Here is an 18,780-nt window from a genome sequence, read left to right as displayed (position 1 = left end):
TTCTTCTGAAATCTCTTTATCAGCAAACTACTAGAAATCCCAAATATAGGCTTTTTATACTTAAAAAACATGTTCAGTGGCAGGTGAGCTGTGATGCTGTTCAAGAGTTTAGTCAGAGCTCTGAACCCGTCCTCATTAAATTGTGAAATTTGCCAGTGAAGCGTGGCCTATGATCAAAATTGTCAAGATTACCAAAATTATCAGCATTTGGACTGTCCCTACATACCTTCTTGTCCCAGAGTTACACTGCTCAGAGTCCAGCCCTGAACCAGTGGCTTCAGCATGTCATCTCAGGGTCACATGATTCCCAGGTTGGTGAAGTCTCAGCAGGGCAAAGAACAGGATAACAAAGCTGAATGGGGAAAAAAAAAAAAAAGAGCTGAAAGCCTAAATTGCCATTCGAGTGCTTGCTGGAATGGCAGGGGCTGAAGGAGGGTCAGGAAGATTGCAGATGTCTGGCTTGGTGTTTACATGGTATTTAGTTGTGCACTTGCTTGTGTTTCAGTGCCACCTGCTCTGTGAATCTGTTTGACCTACCACAGAGCAATTTATATACCTGTTTAAAAACATGTCCAGCTCCAAGAGATGCGGAGCTGTTGACCAAGCTCATTTGGCATGTTCATGAAGCTGTATTTTTAAGAGCAGGCTGATCTTATGCTAAGCAATAAATATGGGTCCTGCAGTCTTGGAGTTAGTTCTTTTTTGTCAATATAGACTGAGAGTATGGCTTTGGATGAGTGTTACTTAAAATAACACAGCACCTTTCAGTCAGACTTAAGGGGTGATCTTTTTCACCTACTTTGCTGCTTTAATCTTGTCGATGAAATTGTGGGATGTTTGTATATTCTCTGGTGTAGATCAAGCTATGTAGCATTAAAATGTTGTTCCTTATACAATTTATAGAATTATTGAGTGAAATAAACAGTATCATTTTTTTCTCAAGCAACTATAAATACGCTAACAAAAGCAGCCTTTTGCTGGTGTGGACTGTACTGCACTAGATAAACGTAGCTACAGCAATGAACCTTTTTTTTAGTGTGCAGCCTAACCATGTTTTCCTCGTCTGGGCAAATGTTAAGTACAAAAGGCTAAGTGACCCAGAATTAGGACCTGAGCTCTCAGACAGTGTTCCTGTTAATGGCTCGGTTCCTCTTTGAAGATAAATCCTATCTCTGGTATGCAGAAGTAAATTTGTTTTTGACACCAACTCCGGTGTGCTGCAGCCTGTTTGCTGTTCTCAAGGACACAAGGGACAGCATGGCCTCAATCACCATTGTCCTCCTCACCCTCGGCAGCAAGTCAGAACATCCATAGCGTCCTCTTGGCTATCGTCGCCGTTCTTATATACGCTGTTATCAGGGTGGTAGTAGTGCGTTTTTTCATGTCAGTGGATTAAAATGTTTCTGTCATCCCATGTCCAAAAGCACATACAGATACTGAAGAGGTATACTTGAAAGGAAAGGGTCTATATTAATTTCTCAGTTAAAAAGATCTAACAGTGGAGAAATCTACCCTGCAGGAGCAGTATTGATATAGAGCTAGCAGTTAGGTGTAGGTGCAACAAGTTCACTGAGAAAGGAGGTTCACAGGGTGGTAGGTGGATGCTTTTAAGGTGTACGGAAGCAGGTGTGTGGTATGACTCGTAAAAGCTGTTCTGGAAATACTGCTTGCAGCATGCCACGAAAAATTCTCTGAAGGAAATCAGAAGAGGCAGAAGAGGTGGTGGAGCAGAAGAGCATTAAGAAGGGAATAAGACTAAATGGAGCCTCCAGATGCAAACTGAAAATCTAATATGTGATCTTGATTGAATGAATGTGGCATAAACTAACAAAATTAGTCTCTGCTTAACTTCCTAATGTGCTTTTGCACAGAGATCGTTCAGCAAAGGAGCTGCTGTAAAAATCGGCCAGCAAAGAAAGTAGCTTTAACAGAATAACCACTAGGGATTTGGGAAACTTGTTTTGAAAAATGAGCACTGTTTGAAGGAGACAAATAGACTAGCATAGTAATAAATAGCATTAAAAAATGACCTTAAGAGAATGCTAAGTGCTTAAAAGTCAGGAAATGCCAGAATTAGTTTGTGAGAGCCATTGTAGTGCAGCCTGTTTCTAAAATAGTACAGTATCTTGTACATCTTTTACAACCTTCAGTACAAATGAATAATATCTTTTTGTTTGCTATTAATACTTGGTTTTCAGAGATGATTGAAGATATGAAAGGATAAGCAACACAGGAAATATGACAGGGGCTTCTATTCCTTTAGCTGCAAGCTGTCTTTTACATCTATATGAAAATAAATTGCCATATTCCATGTATCGCAGTTGTACTGCTGAAGCCAATGTTCTCATCAAAAGTGTGCTGAGATGTTTTGGGCACTGAGGAGTTGTGCCTGCCTCCAGCCCCTGGAAGCTGCATCTCTCCCTCATCCCCAGAGTTTCTTCCAACTGTTGAATATAAGGGCTTAAGGAGGCCCCACCAAGTTACAGGTTCCAGATATGGTAACAGACACCAGACCAACAGCTTCAGGGATAAACAATTTATCTTTAAATAACGTTGCGGTAACAAATACAGATCAGGAGTATGATTATCTGGGCTGTTACAACAGGAAATGCAGTAATTCAGTAGCACAGTTATCCAGGTCGAAATGACATCAAATCCTGTAATTCACCAATACTGAGCTAAACTTAATATCTGAGCATGCGAAGACCTACAAAACCATGGTCATAACCATTATTATCAGGCAGGCCAGCAGGAAGCAGGGCATGGCTTCCTTGGACAAGCAACTCAAACCCTCCAGCTGACTCAGGGAGTTCCCAGTTCCCTGACTGGGGTGCCCTCTTCTTGAGACATGGAAGCACTATCTGGACTTGTTAATCAACCATCACATCCCACCTCTGACCCCCCTCTGTGCCAGTTCTTTGGGGCACATGAGGCCCAGAAATACTGTATAAGGCAGTACTGGTCCCAGGTGCCCACCCCTTGGTAGTGAATCAGTTGAGGAAACAATGGTTACCATGGGCCAAGAAAGACCCTGTTTCGCTTGGTTCCGGAGATATGTTTTTCCCATGCAGTCTCCATCTTTGGTGACCAGCCTTTCACCAGCTTGAAGGATCTTTGCTGTCTTTTGTCTTTTGAACCTCTTCAGAACAATGTTCTTCAGAAGGGTAGAGTGAAGGAAGTCTTCCTCCTGCTGGAAGCAATGTCTTCCTCCTGCTGGAAGGATATCTTCTGCGGGCTGGGGCAATATGGATTTACCTCTGGCGAGGAGGTAGCTGTCTGAAGTTTTTGTCTGTCTGCCGTTCTATATGCAGAGTAACTGATGCTTGAATTAACTGTGCTGATCATGTAAACACAATCAGGATGCACAAAGTTGTGTGTATAGATTCATAAAGCAGTTGAGTTCTCTGCCTTATCTTCCAAATCCCTTTGTACGTTTTTTTGGAATTGGATCTGGGGTACATCAGGCTTGTTTCTTGTTCCCAGACATACATGCTGTTGGACAAAGAGACTGTATCACTTCAGCTCTTTTAGAGCTCTTGGCTGTTGTCTAAATGCCCTGCAGCTGTAGTGGTAGGTAGCAAAATTTACCACTTTTTTTCCAGCATAAGCACCTCTCTAGCAAAATGTCATCCAGGCAGGTGTTTAAAGGCAAGGTTAGGGGGGAGCAATCCCTGAGGGGTCAAGTTCTGCCAAAATTTCAGATGAGAAACAAGACATTTATACATTCAGTACTTTTGAAGATAATTAGCATACAGAATTTTATTACTGTGAAATAGTGAGGACCCCAAGCCTTTCTTAAAGCCTTCTGAGGTCCCACTTTTAGGATGAGTTTGACTTAAGCATAGAAGGTATCTCCTTTCTCCATGTGCCCAATACAACCAGCCAGATGTCCATTTTTCTGACATGCTGTAGCTGATCTCTGAATATGTGCTGAGACTGCAAAAATGCTTTTGTAATCTCAGAGTTTCACATGTAGCCATCTGACCAGCAGCCTCTGCCTGACTCTCCCAGCGTGGAAGCGGGCAAGGCTGGATGGCAGTGGGTCCGGCACTGGAGAACCGGTTTCAGAAGGCAGGACTGCCTTGTTAGTCAGATGGGTCAGCTGTGTTGTGACTTGATACCTCTGGAGCATGGGTTGCTGCACACCTACATGCAGCCCTCTCCAGGCTGCGCACTCGTCTGCGTGCACTAACGCTCCTTACCGCCGCAGTGCCTTCCCAGTGAGCCTCAGGAATTTCGTGGTAAGGCCGGGCATGCCGAACTGCATCTGAAAGTTATTACCAGATGAGTAGGAAATTAAGTTCTTATGAAGATGGCATATTAATAACGTGACCCAGTGCCAAATTAACAGTTATGGGCATCCTTTTTATGCAGGTGCCTATCGATGGGGTCCAGGAGCCGCAGGCGGATGCTACCAAAGGGCGCTGCCTGCGCCGGACGGTGAGTGTCCCCTCCGAGGGCCAATTCCCCGAGTACCCGCCAGAGGGGGCCGCCAAACTAGGTAAGTCAAAACCTTGGCCGCAACAAATTGATTTTAATTTATAGCTGCAAGCTGTATCAGAGGGCAGTGCTTCCCGGGCAGCATCCTTGCAAAGGAGCTTGCTGAGGTGGGTAGTGTCACAGCTAGGTGGTGGTGGAGGTTGTGCAACCATGGTGGTGTTTGTAAATGTCTGCCAGCAAAATGATTTCCAAGCACCAGGATTTATGTAAACATTAGTGAGGTTATTATGGGGTACCAGAGAAGCTGGGCTGTTGCTGCACACAGAAGGTTTGTAGCTGTGTTTGTAAGATTACTAGCCAGCCCTGGGATTTACAACTGAGAGCTGCTGAATGCAGCTTTTGCAGATAGCTGTAAGTGGTTCCTGCTGGTTTCTAAAACTGTTAGGTGGTTATGCTTTACCCACTTTGAGTCTCTCTGGAATTTCCTTTGCTTCATATTTTCATAACAAGTACTGGATAACAGGTTTTTCTATGACTTACCTCATGCCTGTTCAGGGTGCAGTTCCTAAAAGAACCAGCCAATTGCCTGCTGCTGTTGGCTGTAATTATACATGTTGAAATCGAGGGAAAGCAAAAGAAAGCGCAGGTATTAAAAATGACAGACAAAAGCTCTGTTGCAGTAGTTTCCTAAGTTCAGATTGGCCCAGTTCCCCCTCTTTATTCCACCCCACCTGTGGTTGCATAAAGAGCATCATTCCAGCTCCTTGCAGAAGAAGGGAAGAGTGAAGGGAGGCAGCAGCCACGCACAAGTGAACTCTTCTTTCTTTTCCCAACCTAAGCAAGAAGCTTTCCTCGGCATAGGCTGATAGGATCTAGGAGCAATTCTTCCTTAGTTCAGCTGTAAAAAATATCAGTTCTGGGAGAGAGTGGGGAAAAAAGTAACATGCATCTCTAAACAGTAAAACAGCCTTGATAACATTGTTATCAAAGGTGAAGAGCAAGTAAGGTATTTTTCATTTCACAGGCTCAGCTGTTTTTTACGCCAAAGAATTTTATTCTGTGAGTATATTGCACACAAGTCATTAAAATCCTAGTCTTCTAGTTAATTAACACATTGCAACTGTAATACTTATTTGTACTTGCCAATAGCACTACTTAACTCTTCCTTATTTGAGGAAGGCAGATAAGGTTATTTTTTTGGATTTGTTTGATTCTTGGATTAGAAGTCTGAAAAGAAACAAGGTAGGTTGGGGATTTAGGAGGGAAAACTGCAAAATACTTGGGGATGAGTGACATAAACAGAACCCCTGTTGGATTTTTTTGTGGCATTTCAAACACAGCTCTAAATGATCATCTTGTTTTGCCAGATTAAGAAATATTCATTCTTGTTCAGAACTAAAACCAATGTTAAACATGTTTACACAGTGTTATAGGCAAAGTACTTTAGGTGTGTGGCTAGTGAGATGAATGAAGAAACATATTGCAGCTAGTCTGTGCTAGGCAATTAATATTATTTGCAGCTTTGCAAGATAGAAAGACCTTTAAAATCTAGGATTTAGATGCCTTCTTTTTCTATACCACGTGTAAAAAATGTGTAGAAGAATTTCTAGACTTTACTGAGCATCTGAATAGCTGGAAATCCCAGTGTTACATCTTTTAATTTAGATTGTAAACCTTGTAACCTTCGGGTTTTTTAAATTACCATACGGAATAGATGACTGCGTTCTTCGGGTATATGCAGTACTATGTATTTTGCTACAATTTTAGATGCATGTGGCATCTTGTAGTGTGCTACTTGATGTACTTTTAATATATTCTTGTCAGGCATACAAGAGAAAGTCATATCCACATGGTCCTCTCCATTTGAGAGCTGCCACTGTAGTGAATATAGATGTCACAAAGTGTGTAACTAAAGGAGAGGGGCATGCAGTGGGAGGGGAAGAAGAAAGGCATGAGCTGGAGAAAAATTGAGCAATGCCCATACTGTGAGGAAGGATGAGGGTAGGTTATATATAATCTCTGATTGCAGTGCCCTAGGTAGTTCCCTTGTTTTCACATCCTGGTTGGAAATGTCTATTATCATCATGACAGAATTCCTGCTAATGGGAAAAAGTGGGTTGATAGAGAGCAGTGGGAATAGCTTTGTGTCAAGATGTTGAGCCAGAGGACAAACCAGTGAAGGAAACTATTGAACATCTTTATAAAGAGAAAGAAACGGATGGTGGCAGCCAGAATGTATCACCAGCAGTACAGATAACAACTGGACTAAAATAGCTTTGGAATGGACACCAAAAGCTGAAAAGCAAGGCAGAGACAGCTAAAATATCTAGTAGAGAAATTGCTGTGCAGAGCTGATAAGGATATCTAGCTTGTCCGAGGGAATCATGTGCATAGCATGGCAACAGCAGGCGTTGCATCTTATGATGATATCTGAAATTACTGCTTGCAGGTGAGCTCCAGATGAGCTGGCTCTCATGTAGAGGTTAAGGCATAGCAGTGGCATTTGCTTTTTTCCCTAAGGTTGCCATACCTCTCTTATGATTTATTGATTGATTAAAAAAAAAAAAAAATCAGGTTATGGAACTCTTTTTCATCTGTAGCACTACAGTTACACCTTGTATGAAATGTCAAGAGTATTGTTATGAGGTCAATCTTTTTGTTAATGGAGCAACTGGAACAATGCGTGTTCTTCAGGGGCTCTGCATAATCAGCAGTAGTACCCATTCTGCAAATTTTTGTGGCATTCTCTATAGCATTGTGCACGCATCCTTGTAGCACCATTCCTAGGAAGTGTGTGGGAGACAAGCTACCCACGTTACAGCTGAGAAGTTGAAGCAAGAGATGTGTAACTCACCAAAGGTCACCATTAAGTCGAGTGTGCTTTACCCAAGGGCTGTTGTAGTAATTCTTGCTGTCTCTTTCATTTTTACCCTTGCTGAGGGCTCAGCTGTTTGTGAGGCAGCTGCTGAACCACCGTGGTTTACAGTCCCATGTACTAAGATAGACACAGATTTCCACATACTTCGGTACAGTAAGCTGTAATTTGTGATGGTTCAGCAGCTGCTAGGAGAGCAGCTGAGCCATCCCTTCTGTGCAGGCAGAAACCACTGTAGTCACCCTCAAAAGAGAGCTGGAGGGGCGGACACAAAGATAAAACACCAGATATAAAGTGACTTGTTTAAACAGTGAAAACTAGTAAGATAGTTTAAATACTGTAACTGTAGAGGACACTCACCATCTCCTGCTAGCTTAGGAGCTTGCCCTCTGCTTGCAGACAGTGAAGAGGTTGTTTCTAATGTTGAAATTCTTAATTCCTATCTGGAAGGTACACTGTACGCAGAGTTATGTCAGCAAGCCATCCGTTAAATATATGCCACAAAATTTCCTTGGTACATAATCTGTATCATTGTAGTAATACCTCTCTGGGAATGAATAGGCACGCTCTAAATAGGTCATTTACTTGCTAGGATTTCATCTTGGCAGCACTTATTAAGAGGTGCCTCCATTCAGGGAAGCTAAAAATGTAGCTGTAATTTCTCCCTAACTCTAGCTTGACAGCCTCTTTCCTCCTTCTTTCAAGCGTTACTTTCAACGGACTAATTCTGTTATGAAGTGTGATATAGGCCCTGGAGACCAGCACCTAAATGTTATAGGAAGAGGTAAGATGAAGAAAACTCAAGCTGGTCCATCTCTTGTACTTGCCTCCATTTCTGCTTCAGATCCTGCTCTTTTTCGAACAGGTGTATTTTTTCCTGTTAGGGAGACGGATCATTGTTTATAATAGCATATTGGAATTAACCATTCACAGAGTAAAAGCATGATTCAGATTTCCACCATTCATACTGTTTGACAGACTAGTAACAGTTATTGCTTCCTTTCCCAAAATAATCCTCTTCTTTCTTACTCTGCTTCCTTCTCACCACCTGCTTACACTAAATGAGAGCTGTTAAGGAGAATACGTAGCAAAAGTTTTGATTCTGGCATCTGGGTGCATCTTTGTGGCATTAATAAGAGATTTTTTTGCCTGCATATGGGAAAATATCAGGAGGGATTGAAAGTGAGGAATGGTTGCATTTTGGTTGGTTGGTTGTTTCAAATTTATTTTTGAATTATTAGGAAAGAGCATCATCAGGGAGAGAGTTTTTTGGGATTCTCTGATGCTTAGAAAGACTAGTGTTGATGAAAATAGATTTTCTTTTTATATTTGGAGATGAAGTCATCTGAGAAGAAAATGAAGACTGTTTCAATTGTTGAAACAAGTTAACCCTGTTTTTTCTCATTCGCATCTGTGAGTGCTGAATATGAAGGCTCTTGAGAAAAGATTGCTGAAAGCAGGTCAGAGGTGAAGATGCTCTTTGCAGTTTTGGTTTTGTCCTCACCTTGAGTCACTAGCATTGAGAAATTTTGTTTTGTATCCAGTCACTTGGTCTAATCAATGGGAAAACATAGTTTGTACCCTCTACCCACACTAAATGCTAGCGTGCTTGCTGGTTGTTGCCTTCACTGATCTAATTGTTCTAAACAATATTAACATGGCATGTAGATGAGGAGCTCTGGTAGAATGGTTCTGCAATACAAACAAGCAGCCAAAGGTGAGAGGATAGGAGGCAGGGACTCCTTAAACTACCTTTGTTGCTGACAAAAGTGTCTGGAACCATACAATTAAAGCAGCTGCTTTTTTCTCTTCTCTTTTCTTTCATTTTTTTTTTCCTTTGCTCCCATCCCCCGACCCCCAAAATATATTCCAGTTTCTTGGCTGGAGAGAGAATAGCCACCAAGATTGAGGACAATCTGGGTAAGTAAGCCTTACACCATTTAGGAGCTTCTACACAGTCAGCTCTGCATATACAGTGTCTACTGCATGTCAATGTCTATTCACCCTTGCATAGCTCTCTAGCTCATCTTCCAAACCTTTGTGCTGGAGTCATCTTCACTTCATCAGAGAACCAAGTGGCCTTAGTGCCTTAGCTCTTTCTGTAGAGCATTAATAGCTGTTAGTCAGCTGCTGACCCCATCTCAGCTCTGCAGCTCTTCTCCCTGTCCTTTGGTACAGTTGCATCCACGCAACCTACTGTCATCATCTATTATTCCTCCTTGGGAGGAATCTCCCATGCCTTGGTGAGCTGCCGTTCTCTGAGTGTCTCTGTAAAGATTGCCTTTGCAACCACTAACATGGCAATGGAAGAGCAGTCATGCTGATGCCCTGTACTCAGCGCTGCTGACATACTGGGAATACTGGGTCCAGTGTTGGGCCCACCACTTGAAGAAGGATGTTAAGAATCTGGAGATGGTCCAGCAGAGATCTGCCAAGGTCATTTTGTTCGGGAATATGTGACCCATGAAAAGGGGCTGAGAGAGCTGGGCTTGTTTAGGCTGGCATAAAAAGAGGCTAAGAGGTTGATCTGATAGCCTATGGCTACTTGAGAGTTAGCGGTAATGGAGTCAAACCCTTCTCAATAGTGGTAGGTGATAAAACAAGGGGCAATGGCCACAAGTTGCATTTTGGGAGATTCCGATTGAGAGATTAAGAGAAAGTTTGGCACCAGGAGGGTAGTGCAGCACTAAACCATGTTCCCCAGCAAGGCTGTAGAAACTTCGTCCTTCAAGGCTTTCATGGCTCAGCTGGACAAAGCCACAGCTGACCTTATCGGGTGTTGGCAAAGCCCTGCTCTGGGTGGAACATAGGACTAAACCTCCAGGGGTTCCGTACAACCAGTGTTTCACTGGTTCTCTGTTTTACTTTCTATCCCTTTTGACTTTCTCTTCCTAGCATGTGTGTATCTGCCTGTTGTCATAAAGCAACTGTAACTTGTCTTGTGCAGAGACTTATCTGATTGTTTTCAGCCTGTTATTTGAATGAAGTAAAACTGATGCTGTATCTGTGTCCCCCCTTTCTCCAATAATTTGTGTCTCCCAGCCAACAAATACTGAATCTGAGAGAGAGATAAAGGTCTCAGAGGTACCAAGTTCCTACAACTTTCATAAAAATACATGGCCTAGTGATCATATGGGAAGGACACTGGACAACTTCTGATGAGGACAGTATTGCAATGTGTGCTCCAGTTGGGAGATAAGCACTACAATGCAAGTAGATAGGAAACTAGGCACCCTTGCTTTCCTGATCACACAACTGTTATATAGTGGGCACCTGATGTGGAATTCTAGCTTGGTGGTAGACCTCCCAAGCTGGATTTTTTTGGAACATGAATTTCCTCAAGTTAAGCATGTAAGTGAGAGGGCTGACTTTCAAAGCAACTGCAGCTCTTGCTACCTTTTTCAGAAAGACTGAGGCTGCTAAAATTGATTTTAGATCTCTAAACAACTTCAGGAGTATACTTTAGAGCTAATAAGTAAAATACATCTTCTGTACTGTGGTGAACTACATGTACAATTTTGAAGTTTGGTGAAGATGGAATTTCAAACTTCAAATGTTACTTTTAACTTCCTGATCCTCTGGCTTAGTTGCACAGTTGATAGATTTTCATCTTAGTGATCACCCCCTTTGCATTCCCTCAAGCTCAGTTTTTCAGTAAAAATTCCACTGAATTCAGAAAATTCTCTGATCACGTAAACAAGGGAAGAAGTGATAAAAATGAAGCACCAATCTGTTTTGGTGCCAGATCCATACTGCATTGCTATCAGGTGACCAGTTAGCTGTGCAGAAATCCTGCCTCCGTACTGTTTTAAAAGGTTATGTCCAGAGGCTTGGAAATGGAGTGAGCGACAGAAGATTAGTTAAGTGACGTCTGGTTTCATTGCTGCCTGATATGTACCTCTTACAACAGTTCCTGCAAGCCGCTGCTGAGCCCTCCTACATGGGGATGATTGCACCAAGAAAATACACAACCTGTGCTCTTCCTTCAGGTAAAAACTTGGCAGGAGAGAACAGACGTTAGCTAAAAAGATTTCTAGGGTTATTTCAGTAACTGCTGTTTCTAAGACAAGGTTGTTTGCAACTAAAACAATCAAAGCTGAACCTTGCTTTCTGTACATTCCAGTTGGAACAAGTACTTTGTTATGAAAGAATGAATAGATTTACTCTGTGCTCACCACAGAATTACGATCCTTGTGCACTAAGGTTTAGGATGAATACCTGAAAAGGGTTACTACTTTAGAGGGTGGGGGGGGAGAGGGAGAAAGTCTGTTTTGGAAGAAGAGATTGATTGTGACCTGGTCGATGAAAGAATCTGCAATGCACCAATCTTTACATATTCAGTAAAGATTTACTTAGGAAAGATGCAGGAATTTGAAATAATGGACTTCCTGGAACTTCTAACAGAACTGTGTGCTGAAAAGAGGGCTGCCCCTTCACCTTCCACCACTCAACTTTTGCCTACGAAGAATATCTATTAGAAAGTGAGGATGAAAAAATGCAGTTTACAGCTCCCTGTATCTCAGCTGTAGGGATTTATGATGTGTCTTGATGAAATAATTTTCCCAATAGCACTGTCTGCTTTTTCACCATGTTGCTATGTGCAAAATATCCATCTCCTCTCAACTATTACGCATGGCAGGCATGCAAAATAGGGCTCTGGGTTTAGCCCTCAGCTTGAGGGGTGTGTTGTATAGCAGTATCTCTGGCAGGAAGATGGATTCAGATGTGCTGACTTGACTTGTTTGCAGCTCTTTGACTTTGCCCGATTTGGGCTTGCACAAGCGTGTTTGTATATGCATGCACAATATACAGGTGAGAGAGATTCACATCCTCCTCTCTGCAGACCCAGGAGTCCAAAGGATCAGATGCATTACTGTCTGTTGCCTTTATCGTTTAATTTAGCAACCCCCAATGAGTGGTTTGGGTTGTTTTTTTCTTTTTGACCTGTAAGTGCTTTGTACCAAAAATCTAAATTGGAAGGTCCCCAACAGCTGAAAGGTGATACTCTAACGAGATCAGTGCAGAAAGCACTGTTCTGCACTTGTGTGATTTGATGCTGCTCAGTGGTGGCTGAAGAACTGGCTGTGTTTCTGTGCACTGCAGGTGGGTACTGTGCACAATTAGCACACGGCTCTGTTCTTCACTGCACTTCAGCCCTGACCTGGCAGTGTTGCCAGAACCCATGCGTGGGAGCCTTTTGTGAGCTGAGATCAGAAGCCTTTGGCTCACGTAATAGCACAAGCGAGGGTTTGCTAAAGACTTTATGCTTTGCCTTCTTCACTGTCTAGTGCATTGGGTCACAGACTCAGAGCTGTGACTGTTGGGGGTGATTAGTAGGGATTGTAGCTATGCTTAGATCTAATTGAAATTCTAAAACTTTAACTGTCTTTAGATGACATTGTTTACCCATCATGTTCTATCCCAAAATGCAAATACGTGCAAACTGTGAGTTGCATTTTTAAAAATCTCCTGTGAAATACAGCTGCTTTTGGGCATCATTAAAGAACCAATGGGCTACACAGGGAGACATCTACTGTGTGAAAAGTGTCCTGCTATCTCTTCTGCATCCACAAAAGAGGTTAGGAAACTTTGAGAAAAGCCCTGAAGTAGTCTGAAATTTGGACTATGTACAGTGCAATTTGCTTGCCTTGGAAGGATGAAGAATTTAGACAACTCTGCTCGAAATTAAAACTGACTCCAGGGAGGCTAGATGTAACAAACAGGATGGCTGGATCTCAGTGACATTCCCCCTGGGCAATTGGAGTTATTTGTATACAGAAAATTGCCAAGCTGCTATCTTTCTCTTCTTCTATAACACAAGTGAAGCCAAAGGATTTTGTTTTGTTCTGAATGCTGCTGAAACTTTATTCCCTTGGACATGGATCATCTGTGCTGAAAGCCAAGTTTCGTCATGAAGCAAATTTTATCTGTTTAGATCTTAAACCTTTTTAGAGTAGAGATTAACAGGGTTATGAACACATAATCTCAACTTTCTAGTATTGACACATAATCCATTAGGGTGTGTTTTTCCCCTGGAAATGTATTATTACATCCCTGCCCACTACTTCCAGCACACACAAAAAATAGCTTTAGAGATTTTAAAATTTTGTTATGTGAGCATAAAGAACACTTTATAAGTAGAGCATGTTGTGCAATGTGGTAATTGCTAAGAACTGGTAGCTCTTGGACCATCTGGGGCAGATTTGTTGACTGTGTTCTAACCAAACCTCAGTTTACTATGAAGAAAGCTATCATTTTCCTTAGTTTTCTCAACAACAACAATAAAAAGTTATTTATTAAATTCTTTAGAGAAATCTACCTTAAATCATGCGTGCACTTACTGTGGATTGTTAAATTTTGTAGGTTCTCTTTTGTAGTTGTTTGATCTTGTGGCAAAAAGTAATTACACTTCACCCAGCCATGTATACTTGCCTCTTTTCCTTCAGTAACAACCAGCTTAACACTTAATGGAAAATTAACCTTCCTTCCTACAGCCTGAATTTCCTTATCTTAAGTCTTGTCTAGAGTTAATTTGAACTGTTGAACTAAATTTAAAAATGTTGATCGTAATTAAATCTGGTTCAGACTTCAGTATCAGTTACAGAATTAGTTGCTGATCAGTTTATTGCTTTAGCATAAATTGATACTCGACAGTGCAAATATTTTGAAATTGGATTAAGTGCATCCAGTTTGAAGTTTGTATGAAATGAAATATACAAAGTTCTCTCCACTGCGCAGGGGTGTGCACACTTTTGTCTCCCTGCTTTACCACCCTTCTTGGTGCCAGTTCTATCACATGCTTGCCAGGTGAATCGATTCGACTTCACGCAGCGAAATCATGTTCACATACGTGTTGTGTTCATGGGTTAGCTTTGAATCTGATCTGGTAGATGTCCCTGCAGCCATGTGGTGGCTCCAACACAAAGGAGATGGTGGGAGCATGTTGCTTAAGGACAGTAGGAGAGCCAAATTGTTTCCACTTCTGCGTTCACCCTTAGTAGCAGCCTGGAGCTATTGTGGCTTGGGTGTAATATGAAGCTGCCCTCTGTGTTAGCTTTGATATAGCCAGTGTACTTACAGTAAGAGCAGAGCCAAGGCAGCAGAGATTTGAACAAGGGCTGTGCAAGATTTTCAGAAGAGCTTGTATTACTACCCTCCTGCCACCACTGAAGTCTGTGCTCTCACATTCTTACAGCTACTGTTACTTGAACTACTTCTGGTATGTCTTTGTGCATTGCAGTTAGGGCTCATGCCTCGCTTTTGAAAACTATTTCATTAGGGTTGCACATTTTTCTGTCCTAGGCACAGCCTTAAGTTCCCTATCTCATGATAGCTATGCATGCATTGTGTTACAAGTTCATCCACTTCTGTAGCATTCATGTGTTTCTGTAATCTTTTTATAGTCCAAACTTCAAGAAAAATACACACACAATATTTGATGGACAAGCCTGTACAAACAGTGGGAAAAATGTGGAGTCCTTCTGGAGGACCATTCAAGTCATGCTTCCAGGAACTTTAAAGAAATAGATTTGTTTTAAATAAGTGCACTATACTGAGTAGTAAAACCATCACATTTTTTTATTTTAACGAAGCTCGAGATTGTCACTTCTGCTCCCCCCCCCCGGTTTTGTGTTGTTTCTAGGAGGTTTGAACCAGTCTTTTCTTCTCTCATACCTCCCCCTTTCCTCAGCATACTTTCTCCATGCCATGGTATGTTGGACATTCTCATAACAAGCGAATATGGACAAGCAGGGTTGGCTGGTATTGTACTATAATAATAGGTGAGCTGCCCTGTATTTTATCTCTAGAGTGCTGAAAACCTGTGAATCCTTGTATTTTTGTTTTGGCATTATGCATTATTGTTGTGCCCTTTGGCAAGTTTCCATCTGTGCATCTGAGCTGCCCATACTGAAATGTCTCCGAAGGTACTCAGTGAAAGGCTTTCATAGATCTGCATAAAAAGTGCTGAAGAACTTTTTGTCATTGCTGCCCTAGGATTCAAAGTTTTGGGGGATTTTCTTCCTTATAATTAGTTCTGGTTGAGGGTGGCAGCACTTGCCAAGAAAGCTATAATGGGGCAAGAAATCCTTTGTCAGTTATATATTGGGTTTTTCCATGCAAGACCTCAGGAGATTTGTTTTCCATCAGGCAGTAATATTCTTACATCTTCAAAATAGTCTACAAACATGAGCTAATTAGTTTCCACAATACCTCTGGGAAGTAGACAAGTAGAGTTTTTTAAAAAATAAATAAAAGAAGCAGAGTTTTCAGTATTTCCTCTGCTATCTTGTGATATTTACACTTCACTGGGGCAGTGACACACCTCCTGTGGGTGAACTACTTTTTGTCGATGCATTAAAAAAAAGGTTCATAATCTATGAAGTGGCTTAGGTATTAAATTAGACTTATTCAAGCATGTACTGGATATTTTCCTAACCTGCTACCCCTTTTGTAAAGTGATCACTCTTTCATAGCACAAGGGGAGGAAGGAATTATAACTGTGATTTTTATCTGCAAAACAGACAAAAATGTTTCGGCAGCACAGCAGAGACATAATTTACTTAAAAGAAAAATAATAAAGCCACAGAGGAAAAGTGGGCTATTGAACTCCACTGGAGTTCATCAGAAAGTCTTCTAACAGGCACCTCTGTGTCGCAAGCAAATCCCCGATTCCCAAAAGAAGCCTTGGAGATGGAGAGGACTATATGTTCTAGCAGTGATTAGTGTCCATTAAGATTCAACTCGGTGTCCAGTAAAGTGCTTTTGGCTACAAGCTAATAATTCTTGATGCATATTTGAGATTGCTTTATGTTGTGCATTACCCAGTGAAGAACTGAAGGTTTTTCTGCTTTTTTTTAATCTCTGATGGAACTGCAAATATTTGCTTGACTAGCAACCTTTTTTTCATCCAAGCTGGATGTAGTTTAGGTGAGAATCTGACCATTGAAAACTCCAGTCATCTCATTTGTTCCTCACCAGTGGTCTTTTCCCACTGTTATGTGGCATGTATGGCCTAAAACGGCAGCAGGAAAGTCTAGAGCACCAACCTTGCTGACCCAAAGATAACACTGTCATGCAAATAACGAATGCTTTGGTTTTGCAGTCAACTTCATTACCTTTTGGCTGCAGGTGATGTTGGGGATTGCTGGTCTAAAGGCTGGGAAACACTAATGGAGCCTCCAGGGGCTGGTTGCTTTTGATCAGTCGGATTAGTGCTCTGGTCTTGCATTGACAGTGAGGGTAAGGTGCTGACTGTTCCACCCAGGAGCAAACAGGAAGGATTTAAGGAATGTTTTTTGTTGGATTTTAGAGACTCTGAATTTTGGAAGAGAGATTTTATTTCTGCTCCTGGTAAAGCATATGGTGGTGGGTTGACCTTGCCAGCTGCTGGCTGCCCACCCAGCCGCTCTCACCCCCCTCAACAAGGATAGGGGGAGAAAATAAGATTAATAAGCTCGTGGGTTGAGAGAACGACAGCGAAACCACTTACCAATCACCGTCACAGGCAAACCAGGCTTGACTTGGGGAAAATTGATTTAATTTATTGCCAATTAAAACACCACCTTCCCCCCCGCCCCCTTTTCCAACTTCACGCCTTCATTCCTGACCCCTCGACCATGCCATGCCAGGGTCTGTTGGCACCAGCTGGAACCGGCGTGGGGCAGCTGTGACCTCTCCTCACAGAGAGCCTGCAGCTGCCAGGGGCGCTCTGTGCCGTTTCTGGGTATGTGGGCACCTAAGGAAAGTGCCACGTTCCTCCACGCTGCCGTCGGTCCCAATATTTGTGGGAAAAAGAGGATCCGCACTGAAATACCATCCTCATGTCACGTCACTTCTCCCTCACGCTTCTGGTGGCAACGTGATCAATACAGGCGTGCGAGCTGAATTCAGTACTTTTTCCTGATAAAGAGGCCATACTCAGCACATACTCATACTACAATAATATAAATTTATTTAGATTATCAGTGCTCTAAGAGGTTAGAAAACCTAATGATGTTGCTTAGTTTTTAAATTAATTTCTGAGTCCTTTGCATAAGACTAAGTAATGGAAACTTTGCTAAATAGAGACAACTGGTTTTTTAGATAAATTACTCTCGAATATGCTGGATATATGAAGAGAATGTTTATTAAATCATTTTTCTAGTAGCTTCTCTCCCTGCATAATTTGGCATTTTAAAAACCTTCTGCTAGCTGAGCGTTCCCATACGTATTTCTAATTTTAAGTAGTTCAGATAGATCATAGGAAGATAGGCCTTAAGTTGACATCTCGCCTTTAGTGGTAAATGATTTATACTAAAAAAAAAATGGATTTACATTTAAAATTTAAAATGTAAAGATTTAAAAATTAAGATTTTTTTTTTAAAAAATCCAACTCTTGGTTATTTTCTTTTTATCTGTTCTGCTTTAGTGCTTCTGCTCTGCTAATAGGTTTCTTCAGCAGCCGCCTCCAGAGACAGAAGCTGTAAACGTGCCAAGTCTGAACAGAGCTGGCCAGGAACTAGTTAATTCATTGCACTGACATTTTTCTTGAGCTATTGGGTGGCAACCTCCTGTTCTCCCAATTCAACAGGCCTTTTTTTTAATAAGAAGTAGAATCTTACATTTGTCAGAATATTGGTTATTTGAACAAAAGTCATGTGGTGAGGCACAGGTAGTATCAGGGGGGTTTTGATAATCTTTACTCAGTGTCACAGTCTTTTGGAAACAACTTTTATTCCTAGACTTCGCAAATTGCATTTCGAATTTGTGCAACTGGGTAGATTTCTAGAATACTACAAAGTACTGGTATGGCTTGCCCTTCCCCCCCACCCCCCCCGATATATATATATATTTTTTTAAATATCTTCCTAATTCACTGTCTCTTCCTAAGTCTTCAGCAGGTGTATTTGCTTGAGTTGGACAGCTCCTTCAGAAATCTTATTTTGAGGTTGGTACAGCAAGTTTTAGGGTTGACAAAAGTAAATACCAGGACAGAACCTTCCCAAGTCACTAAAAATGGCTTCTTTGGAAGAAACAGGCAGATTATGGCCTTATTTTAAAGCTGGATCTGAAGTTTTAACCCTTCTGTTTGAACCTGATTTAAAACCAGAGGATTCCTAAATGATGTGAAATGAAAAAGCAAAACATGGAAACAAAAACCAGAAATGTAATCAGACAAACTTTAAAAAAAAAAAAAAAGGGGGCAAGAAAAAAGCCAGGATTTGCCCATAAAAGCATTAGAACTCTTTAACTCTTTTAGAAGTCTTTGAAGAGATGTACAGGCTAACTTTATGGCTAACTTTAATGTCCCAGTCCTTACGTTTTCCATCTTTTCTATCATGCCCTGTGGTATACATGAATTGTCTGATGTTGCTCCACCCTCGAGGGAGATGCTTTTCTGTGGTGCTGCAAATGTAGTTGGTACAGTGCTCTGGAATTAAGTGTTCTATATAATTACCATAGTATTTGGGTTTTTTGCGGAGCAA

General features: G+C 41.6%; 1 protein-coding gene across 7 annotated transcripts in view; it reads left to right on the top strand.

The window, feature by feature from the left end:
- RASAL2 (RAS protein activator like 2) overlaps positions 1-18,780 on the top strand; it is a 189,470-nt gene that overhangs the window by 89,035 nt on the left and 81,655 nt on the right. For all 7 annotated transcript variants that reach the window (XM_072866624.1, XM_072866623.1, XM_072866625.1 and 4 more), the window contains one exon: positions 4,375-4,501. In XM_072866624.1, coding sequence (XP_072722725.1) covers positions 4,375-4,501 — 127 coding nt within the window. The remainder of the gene's footprint in view (positions 1-4,374; positions 4,502-18,780) is intronic.

This window comes from Ciconia boyciana, chromosome 7 (assembly GCF_034638445.1).
Source record: "Ciconia boyciana chromosome 7, ASM3463844v1, whole genome shotgun sequence".
NCBI lineage: Eukaryota > Metazoa > Chordata > Aves > Ciconiiformes > Ciconiidae > Ciconia > Ciconia boyciana.
This window is presented reverse-complemented; position numbering and strand designations above follow the sequence as displayed.